Here is a 24,350-nt window from a genome sequence, read left to right on the forward strand (position 1 = left end):
ACTGGGTTCCAGCCCCAGGACTCAGTAAACCAGGCATGGCGCTATCTTGTAATCTCAATACTGTATATACACAACTGGGGCATTTGGTGAAGGCAGTGGGATCTGAAATTCAAGGGGATTCTCAGCTACATAGTGGGTTCTAGAAACAGAGCATAAAGGGGAGAGAGATTCAGAAAAAAGGACCTAAGACCAGTTTGGGCATTAAGGAATTGCTATACACTTGTGTGTAGTAGTTATTCTCCTCACCTGCATGGTTATTTTCAATCTTGCACAGAGAAAATACTAAGGACTTAACAATTTAGTTTTGAATGTCGCCAGTTAGACTAAATCCACTGGCTTAGAGAAGAAAAATTCAAACCAAGGGGAAAAAAAAAAGAGGAGAAAGCTAGGAGAGAGACAAAACAGGGTGAGAAAACAAAGGGCTTCTCACTCTGTGTTCCTGTCACAGGCAGAAAGGCCATGGAAGTGGCGAAGGTAACTATGTCGTATTTAGGCAATGCTAGTCACTCTACAAGCTAGAAAACAACACACTTCTCCCAGGAACTCCAAATCCTCATCTTCTTAGGAAATATAGGAATCAACCCAGAGGGTTAAACAGGGCTCTGCTTAGAAAAGACTTTAGAAAAAGTAGAAGTTAGTACAGTGAGCCAAAGAGGATTTCACAAAAGATCTGAAAAGCATCGGGGTCCAGGAGTCACTAAGCAAGCTCAGGATGAGAGTGAGATGGAGCGCTCTCAGCGTCTATGAGAGCATCAACAGAGGGCGTTCAGTGGTCACGAACTCCAAACGATCATAAGCAAATAATTAAATGGATATTTTATTATTATCATACATTAGTAAATGCTTATTAGTTCTACATTATATATTAATAATTACTTTTATACATTTATGATTAGGAGAATCTTAATATTGACATGTTATAAAAAATAGCCTCATTTTTTTTTCTTCGAGACAGGATTTCTCTGTGTATCCCTGGCTGTCCTGGAACTCACTCTGTAGACCAGGCTGGCCTCAAACTCAGAAATCCACCTGCCTCTGCCTCCCAAGTGCTGGGATTAAAGGCGTGCGCCACCACCGCCGGCCTGGCCCAATAGCCTCAGTTCTAAACTGCATTTTTTGTTTTTGTTTTTGTTTTTGGGTGTTTCTACCAAAAAAAAAATCTAGTTTCTAAAAATATTTTCATAATAAAAGACTGGTTTCATTTATAATGAAACATAAAGTTCATGATAAATTGCTCTGTTTATGTGGTAGCCTAGTAACATAATTGATAGCCTCAATTCAGATAAACATACTTAAATATAGTATACATACACTACCATCTTACCTCAGGTTCCTTGGGATTTGTGTAAAGCTGTTTAAGGGAAAATAAAAAGCATTTAATTTCCAGACTTACTAACTGCTGCTCACTGAATGCACTGTCTTTGTAAAGAGTTTAATTTGTACTGTGTTGACTGAGTACCGAGCACCAGCGAGGCATATTTCTAGCTAGATATAGAATGAGCTCTTATTTTATTAAAAAACCGGAATCTTTAGAACTTTCTATGAACACTAAATATAAGGAAGTTTATAACTGATGTAAAGTATTTTTGATTAATATGACTGAACTACAAATAAATTCTTTTGTTTGTTTGGTTGGTTGGTTGGTTTTCCGAGACAGGGTTTCTCTGTATAGCCCTGGCTGTCCTGGAACTCACTCTGTAGACCAGGCTGGCCTCGAACTCAGAAATCGCCTGCCTCTGCCTCCCGAATGCTGGGATTAAAGGCGTGTGCCAACACTGCCCAGTTGTACAAATAAATTCTTAACTTCTTATTCCATAAATATTTAAATAATTAATATATTTTATCAATGGAATCTCAATTTTCTACAATCATTTTATACCCATGGGTATATAAAACTTCAAAAAAAAAGTCCAAAAAACTTTCAAACGAAAGAATTTGGATCTGTTACATATCTAAAAATATATTTAAATCCTAAGCGTTAATATGATATATTCTCTCATATATGTTCTCTCATATAATAATATATATGTCAAGGAAATATACTGAGCATTTATAATATCTTAAGTTCTGGCATATCCAATTGTGAAATGCTAACATGTCCTAAATGTCAACAGGGGAGCAAGGGAAAGATGACTGCTCAATGCTGCACTTGCCAAAAGTCAATGCATACACAGAGACTTGGTCTTCAAGTTTGTACTTACTGTTAATACTGCCATGTGTAGCTTCAAGAGAAAAGAAAACTGTTATTATATGTTTGTGCTATAGTATTGACAATTCTGATAAAGACTAATTCAAATATTACTTCAGAGAGAAAATATTCAGAAGGTCAGAAAAAGGAACTAATTCACCCATTCAAACAATTGCTATTACAAACACTGGCTTTACTGGGACAAAAGAAGGATTATCAAAAAAAGTTTCTTATTTTCTAATTTGGGAGCCAAAAGATATGCAAAACAATTCATTATTGCTCAGAATTAAATACAGCACAAGAATCCCTAGTAAGTACTCCTTTTCAAATTTACCAAGCAAGTAAACAACGCACAAACCCTGATGTGTCTCACAAACTCGTGCCTCTCTCTACATCACAAAACTACAAAGACATCCTCTCAGCTTTAAAGAATATTGAATATACAGACATAGATACAATCAACACTATGATAAATTCTTTTTTATATATATTTTATTAGGTATTTTCCTCATTTACATTTCCAATACTATCCCAAAAGTCCCCCATACCCTCCCCCCACTCCCCTACCCACTCACTCCCACTTTTTGGCCCTGGCGTTCCCCTGTACTGGGGCATATAAAGTTTGCATGTCCAATGGGCCTCTCTTTCCAGTGATGGCCAACTAGGCCATCTTTTGATACATATGCAGCTAGAGACAAGAGCTCCGGGGTACTGGTTAGTTCATAATGTTGTTGCACCTACATGGTTGCAGATCTCTTTAGCTCCTTGGATACTTTCTCTAGCTCCTCCATTGGGAGCCCTGTGATACATCCAATAGCTAACTGTGAGCATCCACTCCTGTGTTTGCTAGGCCCTGGCATAGTCTCACAAGAGACAGCTATATCAGGGTCCTTTCAGCAAAATCTTGCTAGTGTATGCAATGGTGTCAGCGTTTGGAGGCTGATTATGGGATGGATCCCTGGATATAGCAGTCTCTAGATGGTCCATCCTTTTGTCTCAGCCCCGAACTTTGTCTCTGTAACTCCTTCCATGGGTGTTTTGTTCCCAATTCTAAGAAGGGGCAAAGTGTCCACACTTTGGTTTTCGTTCTTCTTGAGTTTCATGGGTTTTGCAAAAATATAAAATGTGAGGACCATAATTCTGTAGCAGTTGACTAAAACTTTAGTGCCACCTTGTGGTTATTTTAGCATATAGTTGATTTTTATGACCACACAGTGAAACTATTAATAGTTTATTGTCACATTAAAAGAAGAAAGAATATGGCTAGCCACTGATCTCAAGAAGCATGCCGACTAGAAAGGGGAACTAACGGTAAGAAGGTCACATGGCCACACTGTTATACTCAAGGTCTGCTGTGAAGAAACAACACACAGTGTTAGGGGAACCCTCGAATGAGGGACAATTTTAGCGGCAGGACAAGATGGAGCTAGGCAGGCCATGCATAGGGTCTGGACAGACCTTTTTGAGCAAGAGGAACAGTATGTATAAAGATACAAAGAACTGGCATCCTAGAGAGTCTTCGTGTAGCCTGAGCATGGGAGTGAGGGAGGGTGTCTTAAAAAATCAATAGGGACATTCAGGCCTGCTTCATCAGCTTTGAACACTTTTTTAAATTCCTGGAAAATTTTTAGGCGTAAAGAATAACATGATCAGAGTTCAGTTTCTGAAAGAATGTAGTGTGGATCATGAGCAGGAATTGTGAGAGATGAGAGGGGCAATAGGGGAAGTTATATAGTTCCTTTTTGTAAGAGTTATTTAATATATGTGCTTAGAGAATTCAAATTCACCATAAAATGTAAAGTGCCCAGAAGTTCATAACTAGTAAGACCATGTCCTTCCACAGGACATCTCCCTAGGGCACTTGCGACTTGAGGCTTGGTCTTCCTTGAACTTCTCTTTGTTTCTTGGGTTTTTGAGACAGGGTTTCTATGTAACAGTCCTGGTAGTCCTGGAACTCCCTCAGTCGGCCCCACTGGCCTGAAACTCAGAGACCTGCCTCTACTTCCTGAGTGCTGAGTTTAAAGGCTTCTGTCACCAGTGACCTGCTTTTTTATTCCTCCTCCTCCTCTCCTTCCTCTTCCTCCGCTTCCTCTTCCTCCTCTCCTTTCTTCTTTTTAAGAAACAGGGTCTTGTCACAGAGTGGATGGCCTTGATCAGGATTGTTAGCTGAGATCTCTGGAGTTGCTCTTCTGAAGGATTCAGGGTTTTTGCATAACTTAGTCCCAAGACATAGCTGGCAAACCAGGAAATCTCCTGACTGAGAACTGCTTAGGTAATCGGCCTTCACACAACTCCTACATCAGATAAGAGGTTTTGCTATGCGGAAACTGTCTTGCTAAAAGTGCCTTTTTTGTGTAACAATAAAGAGCTCATGAAAAGTTCCTAGGTGTTCAGTACTTCAGAGGCTAATCCATCTGGTGGTGAGAAGCCAAATTCATCCTGCAGTGTCTCTTCCCCAACCCAGACCCCAGACAACCAATAATTTAGCAACAGGTAGAGCTGAACCAGTAGATAACTAGCAATCATTAGCCCTCATATGAGCAACACTCACCTTCTGCCATGGTCTCTAAGCCCTTCCCTTATCTGTCTTATCTTTGTATCCCTCTGTCCCCTGGGTCAAAATGGAATGAATGTGAATAACTGTTCACCCAAGCGTGGGAAGGAGTGAGGACTCCATGACTCCATTAATAGCACAATGTCAAGCCTCTTCACGGCAGCAGTGCTTAAAGTGGAGCTGACAAGTAGAGACATGGGGGATGGAGCGGACAGAGGAGCAGGGGGTTCATTCACATGCATCTCATGTCTTCAGCCAGACCTTGAGCCTTCATTCTTCACAGCCTTCATTCTTCACAGACTTCATTCTTCACAGCCTTCATTCTTCACAGCCTTCATTCTTCACAGCCTTCATTCTTCACAGTCTACTGAAGCATGAGAGAGCATAAAATCTGCACTGTGTCTTTTTTTTTAAGATTTATTTATTTTATGTATATGAGTACACACTTTAGTTGTACAGATGGTTGTGAGCCTTCATGTGATTGTTGGGAATTGAACTTAGGACCTCTGCTTGCTCTGGCCAACCCCACTTGCTCCAGCCAAAGATTTATTTATTAGTATAAGTTCACTGTAGCTGTCTTCAAACACACCAGAAGAGGGTATCAGATCTCATTATGGGTGGTTGTGAGCCACCATGTGGTTGCTGGGATTTGAACTCAGTACCTTTGGAAGAGCAGTCGGTGCTCTTACCCACTGAACCATCTCACCAGCCCTGCACTGTGTCTTTTAAAGTTCAAAGTTATACACAGGAGTTATAATTAACAAAATAAAATAGAGTAAAAATTCATTATTTAACTATTTCTTCTTTTCCATCTGCAAACTGAGTCACCGATATTTTGAACATGTTCAACGTGCTAACTACCAGATTCTTGTCTTCCTTAACCCACATCCTGTGGGTCTTGTCCAGTGACTTCAGAGGAAATTCTGTGGTTAAAAAAGATATGCGTATATAAAAAGGAAAACGAAGCTTTCGTTTCTATTTGTTGTAAGGGAGACAACAGTGAGGTGACACAGACAAAATAAAAGAAAATCGACTAACAAATAAAAAAGCAAGCAATGCTATACTGTTAAACACTACAAAATAAAATGTCTAAACTTTTTTAAGGAGTAAATTTTCAAAAATTCTTACGTATCTCTTTTCCAAAGCATCAAAACAACCTTGAATCCTGTCAAGAAATAATATCCAATGTCACTTTAGCCCATATGAAGAGCCAAAAAAGTAAATCCAAGTATGTAATTAGTTTGCACTTCTATTTTGCAGTATACAAATTAACGATCATTCTGCCCGTTCTGTTTAACCACCTTTTAAAACCCCAAGCCATTCCCATATATCTATAGAATATTATAAATAACAGACAGCTCTGAAGCACACAAGTGTTCTCTCTCTTCCCAGCACAGAATGGTAGTAAACACAGAGGTATATAGTGAATAATCGCAGTTAGGATTTTTTTTTCTTTATATAAGTCCATTTTCTTCTAAAATGAAATCAATAGTTTAAAATAATACTGAATAATTGCTACAATTTTCAGGAAAGAGGACTAATAAAGTCTTCTCTTTTTAGGAAAAGATATTAGAAACTAAAGTTTGATGGGCAATTTTACAGAATTTGCTTACCATTTAACAATATGTAATGACCCCGGGCACTTTTTGTCTTCCCGGAGAATTTTTAAACTGAGGTCTAGAAAAAAAGAAACATCACTGTTATACTGAAAACTTCATGCTAAATAAAGCATTTCCTTTATTTTTTTATTTGTAAAATTTAGTTTTATGACTTATATTTCTATCTTTCTTTGTTTGTTGTTTTGTTTTGTTTGTTATTGTTGTTGTTGTGTTTTTCGAGACAGGGTTTCTCTGTGTAGCCCTGGCTGTCCTGGAACTCACTCTGTAGACCAGGCTGACCTTGAACTCAGAGATCCACCTGCCTCTGCCTCCTGAGTGCTGGGATCAAAGGTGTGCGCCCCCACTTCATGGCACGTTTTGATGTTTAAACACCCACTTTACACATGAATCCTACTATGTGGATAGTCCCCCCAGTCCTAGTTCTGGAGCAGTGTAACAGACTCCCACTCTGGTCTCTTTTCCTTATCCCTTTCTCTCTAAATAATCTAAGGTGTCACTGAGACCATCTCAACTAACAATTTAAACACATTTCTAATTTCATTCTTTATTATTTTCCCTCTTAATGGAAAAATATTAAACACAAATGTGTAAGTTATTCTCTAACACCTCCATGTGAGATCTCCCACTTCCCCATATGAAGGAAGAAAGAAAGACATAATATATAAAGAAATCTGTATAAAATCACTGACCCATGTATGATAGGGGCATCTGAAATCATCAGGTGTTTATAAATCTATAGATTTGCGTACATGTATGTGCAGTGGAAAGGTGTATGCCACACTGCGTGTGTACAAGTCAGAAGAAAAGTGACTTACTGGGATCTCTCCTCATTATATGGGTCCCAGATCATTAGGCTTGGCAGCAAGTATGTCTATGCCTGCAGAGCCATCTCACCAGCTCTCAGAGTCCTCCATCTTTTCATATGGTTTTCCTATGCTAAAATTAACATCACTTCACCATTGTTAAGGAATAGAAAGTTATTCTACTTTGACAAAATACTTAGACATTGTTAAAAAGAGTGTCAAACAAACATTGAGCATTTTGTGACATGTCACTTTAAATACAAATACATTAAGGAAGACTAGCATCTACTAAAACAGTCGCAAAAAAAAAAAAAAATAGGACTCTGAGCAATGCTTTTGCCTCCATGCCTAGGACAGTGTGAGGCAGCACTCCTGGAGAGAAGCTGTACTTCATGAGGCTGACTAACTGATTAAGGCTTCAGTGGTTGTGGAAAGTTGGAATGCTCCAAGTCCAGAGCTAAACCAAAAATTATGTTGGGCTATCTCTAGTCTCCTCATAGCCAGTTATTGCCTAACTCTGTGTGTGAGCTAGCAACCTTATGGATATTAGGTGAGTCCTTTTGGAATGTACCAACAGCCTCCCTAGCTTACACCAACACAAAAGCTGGAAATGTCAGCAGACAGCACCCGAGACTGACAGCAGAGATTTCCCCACTTGACTGTACCCCAACTTTCTATGACTTTCTTTGACCCTATGTCTTTCCTTGTTCTGTTACTGTAAGAACTTCATGAAACTTCTTCCATACTAGATGGAACACCTACAGCAACCTACATCTGTGTCCCTGGCCCATATCACTCACATTTGAACGTAGAATAAACTATCTCTTTTATCTCTTAAAGTAAGAGCTGTGGGTTTTGTTGTTTTGTTTTATTTTGTTTTGTTTTGTTTTGTTTTTCAATGTTAGCAGTAGCAAGTGAAATACAAAAAGTGCTTAATTTCCAAAGTATGCCTTCTTTTATAACTCCATGTTCCAAACAGGAGGGGAAACAAATTGTATGCTCCCGAAAACACACTAAATCTTACAGATTTAGCTCCTCAAAGGAGTGATTAACACAAAGGAAGGTGTCCTGATTACAAGTACCATGCTTCTGTGTTTAGAGCAAACATGTACTCACTGCTGTTCATTTGGAGAATCAATATTGCCTAAGAAAATTAAGTTAGAATGAAGCCATGGTATATCATTAAATATAAACATGAGAAGTTTCAAATTAGATTTGGAAAAAATAGCATTTTGCAAGGAAATATGTGTACACTGATAACAAAAAATGAAGAGGTAGGCTATTGTAAAAAAAAAAACTTAACTCATTAAAATAACTGTCTAAATATTCATGCTAATCAACAAATGGATTTATGCCTCCTGTGCATATTCATATATGCTAATAGGTGAGATATTTCTCACCTGATTCCTTTGAATTTCCTCAGGGTCAGAATATACCTCAAAGAAAAAATTCAACGGAGACACAAAATAATTTAAATCTTCAGCATTAAGGTAGATTTTTGTTCTCACTTTTACAAGAATGGCTTAGAATTACTAGACATAGCTCAACAAGTTTGTTTTTTCATTTGATAGCTAGCTTGAAGTTAATGGTTCCTGTAAGTAAAACTAACACACAGGACAAAATTAAAATGCAAAGTGAATTAGTAAATTGATCTTGAAGGACACACCCATGAGATAGAATTAATGCACTCTGTGAGAGAGGGAAGCTTTGCCTTTCTGAGTAGCAAAGGGGACACTGGCCAAAGCAATCATTTAATCCAACCTACCATCCAAACGGCGCTCTCTGTAGGAGCTCTCTGGGAACAAGCCCCTCAAATACGTTATACACGAGATACAAGTAGCAAAAAGCTTCTTCACCATCACCAGGGACTCGTGCTCGTTTGCGATCTGGGATGGGAAAATTGTGTTCTGGAAGAAAATCAAAGATGATAAACATCAGTATTCATGAGTACTCAGCCCATCAAACCATGACCGCAGGTAGGACAGAAACTTTAAGACTTCAAATCTGATACATTTCTAGATAATCAAGACAACAGGGCTCTGAATACTGAGTTAAAATAGATCTTCATATAAGCAAAACAAAATAGAAAGGCAGGCAAATACTGGAGTAATTTAGGATGAAAATTTATTTCAATGACCCATTAATCTGAAGCAAAATTGGGAGTTTCCCTATAGTTTTATAACCTTATTCCTCTCTTCACACACTCTCTAGACTTCACTGTAATCTGAATTTTTACCCTTGTCTCTTTTATACTGCTCTCTCCAAAGTTAACCATGAACAACTTATCAGAGTATGGATCCCCCTTGTCTGGAGTGTTTGACACTGTATCCATATGTCCCCCTTAAGCTGCCTTGACACTGTTTTTTGTTGTTGTTGTTGTTGTTGTTGTTGTTGTTTTGGCAGAATTGGAAATCAAACCTAGGACCTTGTTGCATGTTAAGCAAGAACCTTGGTTACTGAGCTAAACTGTTAGCTGCTAACACTACTTCAGCTTTCATCCATCCCTACACAGCTGAATGCCACCCCACCCACTCATTCTCTGACTCTCATTTTTATGAAACAAGACCTGCCTATCTCTGCCTCCTAGGATTAAAGGGTGTGCCACCACACCGACCCCATTTTTCTTTTTTTTAACCAGCCGTCCTCCCAGGAGTGTCTTCAGTCCTTTCCTCTCTTCACAGTTCTCTTGTCTGTCCTCACATCTTCAGTTATAATCAATAGAGAAGACTTCAATTTCTAATTTATGTTCCCTGCCTATATTTCTAGTATCTGGGCATCTACTCCTACACTACTTTGTAGACCCTGAAATTCGGTTTGTCTCTGCTAGCAGGCATAAGGCATGGTCCCCAGTTCCATCCCTAGACAAGTAAATCAGCATTGATTCTAGTTACCAGGCTAGAAGCAGCATCACTCTTCTGTGGCTCCCCCTCTACCAACCATTTCCAATCACCAAGTTGTCTCTCTGAATAAACCATTTTTTTAAAGCAAGAAAAGTTCTCTGTGTGCTATGTGTATGCTCCTGTGTATACAGGTACAAATATGTACAGGTATGCAACCATGTGGGTATACTTACATATGGACACCAAAGGTGTTCTCATTCTCTCTCTCTCTCTCTCTCTCTCTCTCTCTCTCTCTCTCTCTCTCTCTCTCTCTCTCTCTCTCTCTCTCTCAGATAGGATCTTACACTGTCCTGGTGAACCAACCTTGTGAGTCACCCAGTTAGGTTATCAAGCACCAGAGATCACCTCACCAATGCTGGTATTACAAGTGTGCCCAGTGCCTGGGATCAACCACAGGGCCTCATGCTTACAGAATGCAGCATTAAAGGAACTAGTCACTTGAGAGTGCCTTGAGAGTAGAATGGTGAGAAGGAGGCAGTATGGTGGAGAAGTTCAGGGCACAGACTGCATGAGATAACCAGGTTCAAATCACTTTTCTGTTACAAACACAATTTATGATTTGGGTGGAGGTCAGTGGCCTTTTCTAATAGATGCTCAGATAGTGAAATTCTTAGGTTTTGCAGTTAATTCTGGCCTTTGCAGCAAGAAAGAAAATACAGACACATTATAAGTAAAGCTGTTACAATGAAACTCTATTGCTAATAAACTGTTGCAGGTACCTGATTCTGCATAGATCCATCTCTCTGTACCTCACTCAATCCCTTCATCTGTAAAGAGGGGTAATGAAGACCTACTTGACTAAGGATAAAATAGGCTAAAGTCTATAATGTGCTTCACATGGTCCCTAGTTCAGTCATTTACTGTGTTTTGGGAGGTGTGTGTGTGTGTGTGTGTGTGTGTGTGTGTGTGTGTGTGTGTGTATTTTCACTTATTATGTGAACACATAGTAATTACTCTGTTAATTTGTAAAACATCAATTACAAAGCAAGTTCCAGGACAGCCAGGGCTATATAGGGAAACTCTGTCTGGAAAAAAAGAAAAAAGAAAAGAAAACCAAAGATGAACTAAAGAGAGCATGCATACCCTAATGGAGTTCACAACCCAGGTGCAGGCAGGAAAGACTTAGGCTAAAGGGGCAGAGACTGGGGACAAATGAGTGAGGAGAGAATAGAGGCTGCACATGAGAGGCAGGAGAAGCTATTCACCTGAGGAGGAAGGCTGTGGGAAAAGTGAGACTAAACTGAGCCCTAAGGATAAATGGCAAAGAAGAGGAAGGAGAGCAGAGAGGGCGGGATGCTGTGACATGGGGCTGATCGTCAGATCAGAATAACCAATCCCCAGAGTTACACTGCGTAAAGTGAGAGGAAATTAAATAGAAGCCAATGTGCAGCAAAGCTAGGGCACCATAGTAAAGAAACTGTATTTACTCTTTACAGCAACAAAAAACCCAGGACAGTTGAATGATGACTTTCCTCTTGTATCCAATACTTGAGTTGTTGTTTGTTTGTTTGCTTGTTTGTTTGTTTGTTTGTTTGAATTCTGGCTCTGGGACCAGCAGAAATATTTTAAGGGACTGTGAGCCCTACCAAGATCATGAGCAGCAACATACTAATCCTAAAAGCACAGAATTATTAAGACCAAGTCATTCTTAGAACTTTTGTTGTCACCAAGTCTCAAAATGATAGAGGGGTTAAGGTAGGGAAACTGTAACATTTAGTGACAGTAAGCCTTCCCTGTCTTACTGGAATGAGACTACACTGATGGAGTCAGAGCCTCCGTGATAAGCCGGCTAAAGAGTGTCTCTTTCCAGGCCAGCAAGATGGCGCTTGTGTAAAGGCACCAAGCCTGATGGCCTTAGTTCCATCTCCAGGATCCACGAAGAGGTAACTGATCTCTGCAAGTACACAGGGTGCACTGCTTACCCCCACTCAGTTTCCTAGTTAGTGTTTCTGTTGCTGCAAAGAAACATCATGATCAAATGCAACTTGGAGAGGAAAGGGTTTATTTGGCTTACACTTCCACAGCACTGTTCATCACTGAAGGAAGTCAGGACAAGAACTCAAGCAGGGCAGGAGGAAGGCAGGAGCTGATACAGAGGCAATAAAAAGGCGCTACTTACTGCCCCCTCCCCATACCTGCTCAGACTGCTTTCTTATAGAATGCAGGACCACCAGCCCAGGGATGGCACCACTCACAATGGGCTGGGTTCTTCCCCATCAATCATGAATAAGAAAATGCCTTATAGGCCTGCTTACAGTCCAATCTTATAGAGCTATTTTCTTAATTGAAGATCCCTATTCTCTGCTGACTCCAGCTTGTGTCAAGTTGATTTAAAGCTAACCAGCATACCATACACACACACACACATAAATATGTATACATACATATATTAGTAAATAAATTACTGTGATAAAACTTTTTTAAAGTTTCTCTTTCCTAATTTTGGTAGTATGAATGAGAATTGCCCCCATAGACTCATATGTTTAAATGAATTGTCACCAATTGGTTGGATTGTTTGGAAAGGATTAATACGTATGGCCTTGTTGGAGGAGGTGAACCACTGAGGGTGGGTTGTGAGGTTTCAAAGCCATTCTATGGTCATTCCCAGATTTATATATATATATTTCCCTCTCCCTCCGTCTGTCTGTCTGTCTCTCTCTCTCTCTGTATCAAGACATAAGTTCTCAATAATCGTTCCACTGCCATGCCTTCCTATCTGCTGACATGCTCCCTGCCATAATGGTCATGTGGTCACGCTCTGAAACTGTAAGCTTCCAATAAACTCTTCTTTCTATACGCTGCCTTGATCATGTTGTCTTATTACAGCAATAGAAAAGTAACTATGACAGTCATTAAATCGAAGTTAATTCAATCTAATTCTGGAGGCTAAGACTTCAGAGCTCATTTAACTCAATGCACTCTTGTCATCGGTCCTCAGAGGAAATCTAGAAAGATACATGATTTGCTAGATCATAAAGTTGGCAAGTAACAAATGTCCTTTCAGTATACTATATAGACCAACTGCTGTACTTCTAATAATTTTAATAAAGTTACTTAGAGGTAGTTACTACCTGCAAACATATCTTTGGATGAAAAATAACTTCCAAAAAGTTCACATACAGGTGCACACAGACACACACACACACACACACACGCTCCTAAAATGTCTTCAGGATATTCTAGATATGATTTTGCCATATATAAGAATGTATCTTCTTTAGTAGTCTGGATAATGACAATGAGTTATCATTTTATTTTTTGGATAATTACATTATATTCAGTGATTTTAAAGCCGTTTAGTTTTTTCTTTTTGAGTCCAGACATGGTTGTTCACTCCTATGATCCTAGAGTTGGAAGCAAAAGGACTGTAAGCTCATGGCCAGCCTGAACTACATAGTGACCTTGGGCTATGCAATGTACATCTAAAAGGTAAACAGAAAATTTGGGATTTTGAACATATGGATCCTGAGAAATTAAAAGTTTCTTTGATTAACTGGGTAATTGCTGATAAAGAATACATGTAATAACTCACTGAAAACATTACAAAAGTAATGCATGAATAACTCACTTATAAAGCTAAATAACTTGAAAGTATAGAGACATTACAGGCACTAACAGGCTATTTATAGTAACAAGGATCAACAGCTGGAAATGGGATTTTCTCCTTAGCTCAGTTAGTCTAACAGGTAAAATGTTCCTGGCAATGCTGTTGTAAATATCTAATATATGAAACCATCGCAGCTTGAAAACAGCACGCATTGTCATGCCTTAGTAGTAAAGCGCTGCTGTGACATGTCAGCCTTGTGTGGCCCTGAGCTGCACACTTTACTTCTCCAAGATTTACTTTCTTCTTCATTTCCAGACAGGGTTTCTCTGTGCAGCCCTAGCTGTCCTGGAGCTCACTCCATAGACCAGGGCTGGGTTGAACTCAAAGATCTGCCTGACTCTGCCTCCCAAAGAGATTAAAGAAGTGCAGCGGCGGTGGCGGTTTGCTCAATTTCTTCCTTATTGAGAATTTTAACTGAAATAATGGCATAATGCCCTTGGTACAGCGCCTGGCACATAATTAAATGCTGAATAAACACTGAGTTCTACGGTTATTATTGGTAGGTTATTTCTCTGTCAGTGAGCCAGTTCAAACCAGATTAGACTGTATTGAAGACAGGTTTATTGAGAAGCTGTTCTCCAGTGGGCAACCTCATTGCCCAAAGGAGGAGGCCAGGGAAGCCACCATGGTGGAGAAGAGGGGGAGAAAGGGCAGAAGAGAGAAGGAGAGGGAGGGAGAGAAGAGAGAGAAAGAGGAGTAAAGAAAGAGGGGTAAAATGTCTGGATTATATAGGAAGGAGACTATGCGGGAAGGGCAGCCCAGCCCCGGGGCTGGAAAGTTCAGAATTGGGGGCAGAGTATGCAAGGTAGGGACTGAGGGATGCTGGGAGAACCTGGAGGGCAGGTCTGCTTTGATATGCACCTCAGTGCCTTGTCCCAGGTCCAAAACTAAACAATTATCATTGTTTTCAGCATCAGATACCGGAACCGCACTATCACATGAAATTTACTGGGAAAAGCAAAAGCAGTTTATGTAACTCAAACAACAAAGATCTGGTTGAACCAAAAAGTCAGTTTGTTCATTTACAGTGAGAGAAATGGCTGCTCTGCTGACTGCAATTCACACCCCTACACCCCCACTCAACCCCAGGCGAGAGCACTCCCTTAGGAAACTGGATGAGATTTGGTGTTGGCTTGAGAAGTACCGAGGGAGCCGGGCGTGGTGGCACACGCCTTTAATCCCAGCACTCGGGAGGCAGAGGCAGGCAGATTTCTGAGTTCGAGGCCAGCCTGGTCTACAAAGTGAGTTCCAGGACAGCCGAGGCTACACAGAGAAACCCTGTCTCAAAAAACCAAAAAAAAAAAAAAAAAAAAAAAAAAAAAAAAAAAAAAAAAAAAAAAAAAAAAGAGAAGTACCATGGGACAAAGCCAGAGAGGTGACTGCTTGCTTGATGCCCAATTTCTCCTTCAACTTCAGACTTCTCTTTCTCTCTCTGCTACAATTTAACACTCCTAAAACAAACCCATACTCACTCTTCTAAACAAACAAACCTTCTGACTTGGCACTGGCTACAAAATAAAGCATCAGTTCTTTAACCTGGCTTCTAAGATCCAAATTAATCTGTTCCCCAAATTCCTATTCTGGTTTGTTTTCTCCTCCTGGCCAACATGACAGCTTTACAGCTTTACTACAGAAAGAGCGGCTTCCCCTAAAACATACCACGCTTATTTCTGATCCCGAGCCAAGGCATAGGCTAGGTCTCCTCATGAGATGTTCCCTCCTCTATGAGCCTTTTCATCATTTCAAAGTATACAAAGACCCTAAGTTGCTACAGTTTGAATTACTGTAATCCTTTGTAGGTTGAGAGGTAGAAGCACCTTCTCGATCTGGCTCAGGGTGACCTGGAACCCACTGTGGAGCACAACTGGTCTCAAGCATGGGACAATTCTCCTGGTCTCACTCCTTTTCACATGTACGTAGAATATAGATATAGATACATTGACTTAGTTACCATAAATCTCTTTTTCTAAGATTTATTTATTTAGGGGCTGGTGAGATGGCTCAGTGGGTAAGAGCACCCGACTGCTCTTCCAAAGGTCTGGAGTTCAAATCCCAGCAACCACATGGTGACTCACAACCATCCGTAACGAGATCTGACTCCCTCTTCTGGAGTGTCTGAAGACAGCTACAGTGAACTTATGTATAACAAATAAATAAATCTTTTTTTTAAAGATTTATTTATTTATTTATTTATTTATTATATGTAAGTACACTGTAGCTGTCTTCAGACACATCAGAAGAGGGCATCTGATCTCATTATAGATGGTTGTGAGCCACCATGTGGTTGCTGGGAATTGAACTCAGAACCTCTAAAAGAGCAGTCAGTGCTCTTAACCGCTGAGGCATCTCTCCAGCTCCAGTTACCATAAATCTTATTTTTCTTAATATGATAACAAAGAAGATAAAGATCAATTTGTATTTTCTCATAAAACAACACATTATTATACATATATTATATACTGAATCTAAATAACTGTATGTGATGCATTAATGACTATTCTGGGATTTATTGAACTAGCCTGAGCAAACCCAGCAACGTTTCCTGTCCTGACATTGTTATGTCTGAACCTTAAATGTCCCCTGAAGTTGAAGGCTCAGTCATCAACCTGCTGTGATACTGAAAGATGGCAGAACCTTTAAGAGACAGAATCTAGGGGCTGGTGAGATGGCTCAGTGGGTAAGAGCACCCGACTGCTCTTCCAAAGGTCCAGAGTTCAAATCCCAGCAACCACATGGTGGCTNGAGTTCAAATCCCAGCAACCACATGGTGGCTCACAACCATCCGTAACGAGATCTGGCGCCCTCTTCTGGAGTGTCTGAAGACAGCTACAGTATACTTACACATAATAAAATAAATAAATAAATCTTAAAAAAAAAAAAAAGAAGAGACAGAATCTAGTGGAATGGCACTAGGTTGTCGAGTGTCTCCTCCCCACCCCCACTCCTTGTCTTGACCACTGTGGTGTGCCGCTGCTCTGCTCTGCCACATGTTTTCCCTGCATGTCTCCATGATGTTCTGCCTTGATACTGAGTCAAAAACAATAGAAGCAACTTCTGAAACTGTGAGCCAAAACAAACCCCCTTCCTTTTAAGTTTATTATCTCATCTACTTTGTCCTCCCCACAGGAAGTGACTCATACATTCCTCCCCAGACTCTCAGCATCAAAGCTTCTTTCAGATATCTCCTCTCTGGTTCTGAAAATTACAAGTTTCCTAATTGCTTCAGGAAGCCCATGCCTAACAAAGACCCTTCTCTTTAAACGTTGTTTTGTTTCTGATTTCTTTTACTCTAGTAAACAGGAAACAAGCACCCAGCACATAACTTTTTAATTCGTCTTGATTTTCTGAATATCCCCCACCCATTAGGCATTAAAATGAAGAAATACTTTCCCAGAGTGTTATGTGCCAATTAGCTGATAAAACTGCTGCTGAAGTAATTTTAAAATAAGTAACTCACTAAATGGTCATTGATTTTTCTTTTTAATTCTTAACAAATACCTTAGACGCCTTCAGTGTTCTGGTGTTGTGAGAGAGCTGCACAGTAGCCATCGTGAGGATGAATCAGGATTCTTTCAACAATTCCAACCTGTTAAAAAAATTAGAGACCTTTCCCTAACATAATACTTACTATCTTGTCTTTCCAAAGATGGAAGTGAACTCTAAAACCAAAAATTAAAATCAAGTACAGTTAAGTATAGACAATTTCTCAGACTGTCCTGTTACAAGAAAAATTTACCAAGCCTAATTTTGTAAATACAAAGGGAAAACAGAGCTAAAATGGTTCTTCTTAGCCCTATCAAAATTACAAAAATGAATCTGAATTAGAAAAATTCTTATTTTGAATTTTCTAAATGAGAGCTGTATAAGTTAACTGTAATTTTGGTAGCAAATTTTAATAACCACTTGAATTTTCACTATAAGCTTTTACTCAATCTGGCCTAAAGTCTCTGCATTAAATTTCATCAACTCAATAAAAATCATAAAATAATGTATTCATTCATAAACACATTCTCAGAAGAAAATGAAGTTATAAGTCACCTAAGCCCTCAACAATGTATCCCTCACCTCTGTTGTGCCCTCACAGAGGACCTGTCCTCTTATGTTCAGCAGGGCTCCAAACATTGTTTAGGTTAACTTCAGACTTGTTTAAAAACTCAAAACTTACTCCAAAAATGAAAATAATAAGCTCTAGTGAAGAGATGGAGAATTAAAATCCTCATCACTGCTGACTGGAATGTAAAACAGCCCAGCAGTATACAGGTCCTCAAATTTCTAAACAGTGACACCAGTACCCAGCATTTCCAGTTCTAAGTGTACAACCAAAAGAAATAAACGGGGAGGAAGGAGCGGGGAGGGCCTCCAGCACGTGTACACCCACAGGCAGAGCAGCACTCTTCTTCATGGTCAAAGGGGAAGATGATCCAATGCCTATCAGCAGACAAACAGACAAACGGACAAACAGCCAGGGGCAGTGGCATGCACTGGATGCCCACCTACAGTGCAAGCTGGGGCAGGGCAATCATTTGAGCACAGGAGTCTGTCAGCCTGGACTAGACCCCATCTCAAAAAAAAAAAAAAAAAAGAAAGAAAGAAAAGAAAAAGGAGCAGATGAACAGATAAACAAAATGTGTTTGTGATACTTAAGGGCTACTCAATCTTTATAAAAGGATGAAATTGCGGTAACATGACACAATGTAAATGAACCTTGCAAGCATAATTCTAGGTAAAAATTAGACAAAGCTAGATACAGAAGGACAAATACATGTGCTTACATATGAGAACCTACATATAAGCAAACATATACAGACAAAAAGTAGGCAAGAGGTTATCTGGACTCGGGTGGGGATAGGAGAAATGGCAGTTTACTAGGGGAGTTTCTGTTCATGATGATGAGATGTTTTGGAAACTGTAAATGGGTAGCAATTGTCACCTGACAGCTGAGTGTGACTAGACTAAACATGGAGAATGGCTAACATGGTCAGTCCCCCACTATGCACATAGATCACAATGAAGAACACAATGGAGTTGGGGAAATCCACAACGATAGATACTGCCAAGTCTGGGAAACATTTTTTAAAAGTCTAAAGGTTAGGAATTAAAAGTGGACTATTCACCCTTTATTTTGCTTCGGTGGAATTTTTTTAAAGTAAATCTTCCCTTTTCTTTCTGAAGGCCTTAATTTTATTTCAATCGGAGGCCTTACTTGAAATAACCTGTTTAAAGAAAGTCCATTCTGGCTCACTCAGGGCAATCTGTTACTTGTTATATTAGCAACTAAGGCAAGATTCTGGAAGATTTTTGCAAATAAGAGGTTAGAATTATTTGGAGACATTGCCACAAGGTGGTGATAGAGACTATAAACAGATACTATTGAATTTCTCTTCGAGTATTTCTTCAAGCAGCACTAGGGGACACTAGTACAGTATTTCTCCAGGAGACTGAGATCTACCGAGTAGCCCTTGAGTAGTCCTTAAAGGTGTTTTCTTTTAGAGTGTAACTGTCGAGTCTGACTCACAGCATCTCCTTTATACTGTAAGAAAGAAGGAAGAAGAAGGAAAGTAGCGATAAGGGTTTAAGTTCCAGTTCTATCCCATTAGAATATAACCTCCTACCGGAGAAGCAGTAAATAGAAGGAATCATGGTTTTTAAATCACTTTTTAATATTGCTAGGATTTTAGCCAATCTTTTTAGATCATAAGATATTTCCAAGGGCATCCGCCCATTAGAACACCTGCATTTTTAAAATATATGAATGACCCAGATGAAATTTATAGTACTGAAAAACAATTCTACCAGGGCTGTTGCATCTGAAAAGGGGTTAAAAAATATTTATAAAACAAGTAAAATTCAATTTTATGCAACACAAATGGATATGTAAGAAAAATCAGCCAACAATGCAATCTAGCAAAAGTAGGCTTTGTAATTATGAAATTTGGGTTCAAATTTGGATTCTATTACCTAGCAGTTGTATAACTCTGGTTAAATTAATTCCTATGAGATTTGGTTTCTGTTTTTGTAACCATAAATACAGACCCAACTTTCAGGTCTTGCTCACTGTACACCTGGAGTAGTAGCATAGGCCAGGGTTTATGGCCTGACACGTGAACTTTCTGAAACAAGCTGCCTAAGATCACATCTCAGTGGGCAGTTTACTATGTAACCTTGGACAAGATGTGGGCCTCAGTTTCTCCATCTGTACAGAAACAGTGTCTACTTCACAGTTATTTCAAGATTAAATTTATTGAACTAACATGGTACTTAGAACGTTTTTGATATACACTTCATTAATGTAAGAAAGTATGTTTGCTTTCAAAACAAAGCACCTGCATATTAGTCTTCCTCTCCTGGTGTTTCCCAGCCTCGGCTCCTCCCACCATCCTCCAGCCTCTTCCTCCTGCCTCTTTTCCTCCTGCCTTCTTGGGATTCCTCAAGTTTCTGTACTAGTAGTCTTCTGTTGTTTGTTTGTTTAACGGTTTTTCTATGTGGTTATTTATTTATTTATTTATTTATTTATTTATTTATTTGACAGTTTTTCTATGTAGGCCTGGCTGTCCTGGAACTCACTCTGTAGACTAAGCTGGCCTTGAATTCACAAAGATCGCCCTGCCTTTGCCTCCTAAGTGCTGGGACACAAGGTGTCCACCACCACTGCTCAGCTTTTTTTAAACTTCTAAACATAGCCACTGAACAAACAAATATACTCCCATTATTTCAATTACTATTTCTAATCTAATGATTGGTGTGTGTATATTCCCAACCCAGGTCATTCTCATGAGTTACTGATCTACAATTCTGCCCATTAGACAATTCCCACTTTGATGGTCTTAGCATGTCCAAATGCTAATTCTTTCCCCTCAAACCCTCTGTTTCCTAGTGAATGACATCATCAAGTACTTAAATCACTCAGTCTGAAAATGTATGACTCAACTCTGCCCTATTTCTTTGCTCAGTCAACTTAGTATTTCTCAAATGTGTCAACTGCTCACTTTCTCCACACTGTTGTCTACTGATACTGGGGGAGGGGTCTTCTTTCCTTGTTATTGTTGAGGCTGCTTTTGTTGTTTTGTTGAATCTCACTACATGGCTCCAGCTTCCTCAAACTGGCTCTATAGTCCAAGCAGCCTTGAACTTGAGAAGATCCTGCTGGCTCCACTTCAGAAGTGCTCGAATTACAGCGAGCCCTTACACTGGGTCTGCCAGCTCTACTTTAGATCAGATCAGCCTCATCTTTTGCCTGAATTGTTGCAACCACCCATCTGCCTGTTGCTGTGCTCAGCCATCTCTCTTCTATGTTTCAGCTAAACTTTTCTCATTACAACCTTTTTTTTTTTTTTTTAAAGATTTATTTATTTATTATATATAAGTACACTGCAGCTGTCTTCAGACACTCCAGAAGAGGGCACCAGATCTCGTTACGGATGGTTGTGAGCCACCATGTGGTTGCTGGGATTTGAACTCTGGACCTTCGGAAGAGCAGTCGGGTGCTCTTACCCACTGAGCCATCTCACCAGCCCCTTCTCATTACAACCTTAACTGTCTTATTATTTCCAAACTGAAGTACTTAACATAGCTCCCCAACTACCCTCAGGGGAAAAAAAATCAAAACTCTTTACCATTGTTTCAAGATTTGCCTCATGCCCTCCTAATTTCTTCAATCATTTCCCCTGATATTTCTTATGCACCAGTCATTTGTGCAGTTTTACTTTCTTTTAACAATATTCTTCTGGTCAGAAACATCCTCTTCTACTTCAAATTACTATCTCCTGGACATGGTTTAGTTTTTCAAGAAACAATGCACCGATTTCTACTATCACCTCTACCAAGCTCAAGTTATGTCCTCGTTGCAATACATAGTATATTATATCTATTTTGTGTATGTGGCTACTTATTGTGAGTTATATTAAGAGTAAAATTATATCTGTTGAGCTTGATATCTTTGAAGGTTTGTTTGTTTGTTTGTTTGGTTTTTAAGTGCTCCAGCTTCAGTGAGAGTCCCTGTCTTAAAAGAAAAAAAAAAAAAAAAAGGTAAAGGAGCTGGGGAGATGGCTCAGTGGTTAAGAGCACAGACTGATCTTCCAGAGGATACAGGTTCAATTCCCAGCACCCACCTGCAGCTCACAACTGTCTGCAACACCAGATCCAGTAAAGTTGATGCCCTCTTCTGGCCTCAGTAGGCACTAGGCCCCCACATACATAAAGCAAAACACCTATACAAGTTATAAAATAATAATACAAATAAAAACCATTTTTAACATCTGACCTCCAAATGCACACGCATTTCCAGGTGTACGAAAACACAGATGTGCACAGAGAGAAGTAAAATGCTCTGGGCTGTATGGTGTGCACCTTTGGGGTGGTACTCAGGAGGGAGGGGCTGGTAATCTCTGAGTTGGAGGCCTGGACAGCAGGGCTACACAAAGACCTAACTCAAAAAGCAAAAACAAAAAAACACGAACAAACAAAAACCATCAAATTTTAATTAAAAAAACTGAAGATCAGAAAGCGAATTTGGTTTGTCAAAGTCCTCCCTGTTAAACCTTTTGCTGAGCGTACGTCAATAAATTATTATCCACCATTTTCACAAATTCCATTTGTCCCTGATAATTCTGCTACTTCATGCTTGCTCGGACTAAGCGGTTCCCACTGTATTAATTAGGTATTTGTTCACGCTCTTTGGTTTTTAAAAATATATTTCTCATGCTAGTTCCATTAATCCATATATTCAACGTTTACTGTGCAATTTGCACTGTTCCAGGTAAAACACAGGATTACAAAAAGTTAAATATGGTCTTTGCCTCAAGAAACGTATGGTCTGATGAAGGAGAAATTAGGCTATCGTCCTAAAAAAAATCTACCACCTTTTAGGGGCAAGCACCACGCTTACACTTTGCTTTCACTAGGTGAGCAGATAACGTACTACACGGCCCATTCATGCTCCTATCATGTGTGTGCATCTAGACTCCACACACGAGGGAAACCTGATGATGTGTCGTTCTAGGTCTGGCTTATTTCACTTAATTTAGTGATCTCCAGTTCCAACTTTTAAAAAAGGCCTAAGTCATTCAGCTATTAAAATGATGGAAATTCAAGGTCTACCAGTTCATTCCTCGCCACCGCATCGCCACCAGCTCTTTGTTTAATGTGTGAAGTTTTTCACCGTCCAGGGTAGGAAACCATGATAGCTGAAGCTTCCGGTCCTCCTTGGCCCTCCGCCACGATGGCACTTCTCCTCAGAGGGCTTTCGAGTTCCACAGATGAACCCAGGCAATTAAAAAGAACAGAGAAGTGTGAACTCGAAGACCCCAGAACCCACCTGAACGCCTTCCTCCGGGGACCCCGCGTGTGAACACGCGGCGAGGCCTTCCCCGCCGCCTTTACCTCAGCAGAGGCCAACGGCTTTTCCTGGCAAAAGCCCACCCCTTGGCTTCACGACTTTCCGGCCGGCCAGGGCCACAGGAGTCTCCTCACGCCTAACTCTAAGGTTTGCCCCTCAGCAGGCCTTGCTCTACCTCATGAATATGCAAAATAGGGCAGCCGGCAGCCTACCCACCCGGGCCGTGGGCGGGGCCTGCGTTCCCTCGGTGTGGGGAGCCTTGGAGGACTGCGGACTGTGAGCCCCCTTGCATCACCTACATAACCAGAACTGAGGAGAGGCAGGGTATGGCTGATGGGGACAGTACACCTGATGGGGGTTCTCCAAGATCTGAGGCTAGAGCCTGGGAAGGCCTGGACTCAACCAGAGCGCTTTGCAGTCCCCGGGGCTTTGCAAGTCTCTTTCCTAGACTTGGACCCCACTCTACTCTTCTACTGTAGTGTTTAATTATGCGGCTAAAACTTGCCTATATTAACCCTTTGTGCTTCACCTATCTTAGCCCCCCCCGCCCCCCCCGCCTTCCCAGATATCCTTTCGTGTGCGTGTGTGTGTGTGTGTGTGTGTGTGTGTGTGTGTGTGTGTGTGTGTACTAGGGAGCAAGAGGGAGACAAAGCCAGAAGCAGAGACACCTAGGAGAGTCCGGAGTGGTCATGATGACCCTGAGTCATGTGAGGAGACGGGGGAGGGTATGAGAAAGAGGAGAAGGGGAACCAGGTGCAATGACCAGGGGGCAAAAAAAGGGGGGGTGACCAAAATGGTTGGATTATATATGGAAGTGCACCCCAGCCCCTAGGTGTAGAGTTCAGGGTAGGGACAAGGTATGCCAGACAGAAAGGCCCTGGTTGGACTGAGAGATGCCTGGGAGAACCTGGTGGCCATGTCTACTTTTATATGTTAAATAGGCACCTCAGCCATTTGTCTGGGTTTGAGACCTAACATAAACCACAATCCAGGTAAAAATAGTTTAGATTTTTTCAACCTTTGCCATAGTTAAGTGCCCCTCCCTCTAATCTTGACAATCAAAATGGTTTCTACACTGCCAGCAGTCCCTCCTTCCAACTAGGTTCTGTTTGGATCCTGTACTTTCCAGAAGTAACTTTTTATTTGGTTTTAAAGGTCCATTCCAGTCTCAGAATTAACTTTCCTGGTTGGACCCTCAGACTCCCCTCTATACTGCCTGTCTGTCTTTGTTTTCCTTTGCTGTAGTAAAGACATCATGACCAAAAGTAACTTAGAGGAAGAGAGGGCATATTTTACCATACAGCTTACACAGCATCTTGAAGAGAGGTCAGAAACTCAAGCAGGA

General features: G+C 40.4%; 1 protein-coding gene across 1 annotated transcript in view; it reads right to left on the minus strand.

The window, feature by feature from the left end:
- The window catches only part of Hormad2 (HORMA domain containing 2), a 95,819-nt gene extending 72,693 nt beyond the window's left edge, over positions 1 to 23,126 (minus strand). The window contains exons 1-7 of the mRNA XM_021177751.1: positions 22,985 to 23,126; positions 17,170 to 17,257; positions 8,930 to 9,071; positions 6,356 to 6,419; positions 5,871 to 5,907; positions 2,202 to 2,222; positions 1,325 to 1,351 (exon numbers count right to left, since the gene is read on the minus strand). Of these exons, the coding sequence (XP_021033410.1) occupies positions 1,325 to 1,351; positions 2,202 to 2,222; positions 5,871 to 5,907; positions 6,356 to 6,419; positions 8,930 to 9,071; positions 17,170 to 17,220 (342 nt within the window). The 5' untranslated portion in view covers positions 17,221 to 17,257; positions 22,985 to 23,126. The remainder of the gene's footprint in view (positions 1 to 1,324; positions 1,352 to 2,201; positions 2,223 to 5,870; positions 5,908 to 6,355; positions 6,420 to 8,929; positions 9,072 to 17,169; positions 17,258 to 22,984) is intronic.
- Positions 23,127 to 24,350: the final 1,224 nt, after the last annotated feature.

This window comes from Mus caroli, chromosome 11 (genome assembly GCF_900094665.2).
Source record: "Mus caroli chromosome 11, CAROLI_EIJ_v1.1, whole genome shotgun sequence".
NCBI classification, from domain to species: domain Eukaryota; kingdom Metazoa; phylum Chordata; class Mammalia; order Rodentia; family Muridae; genus Mus; species Mus caroli.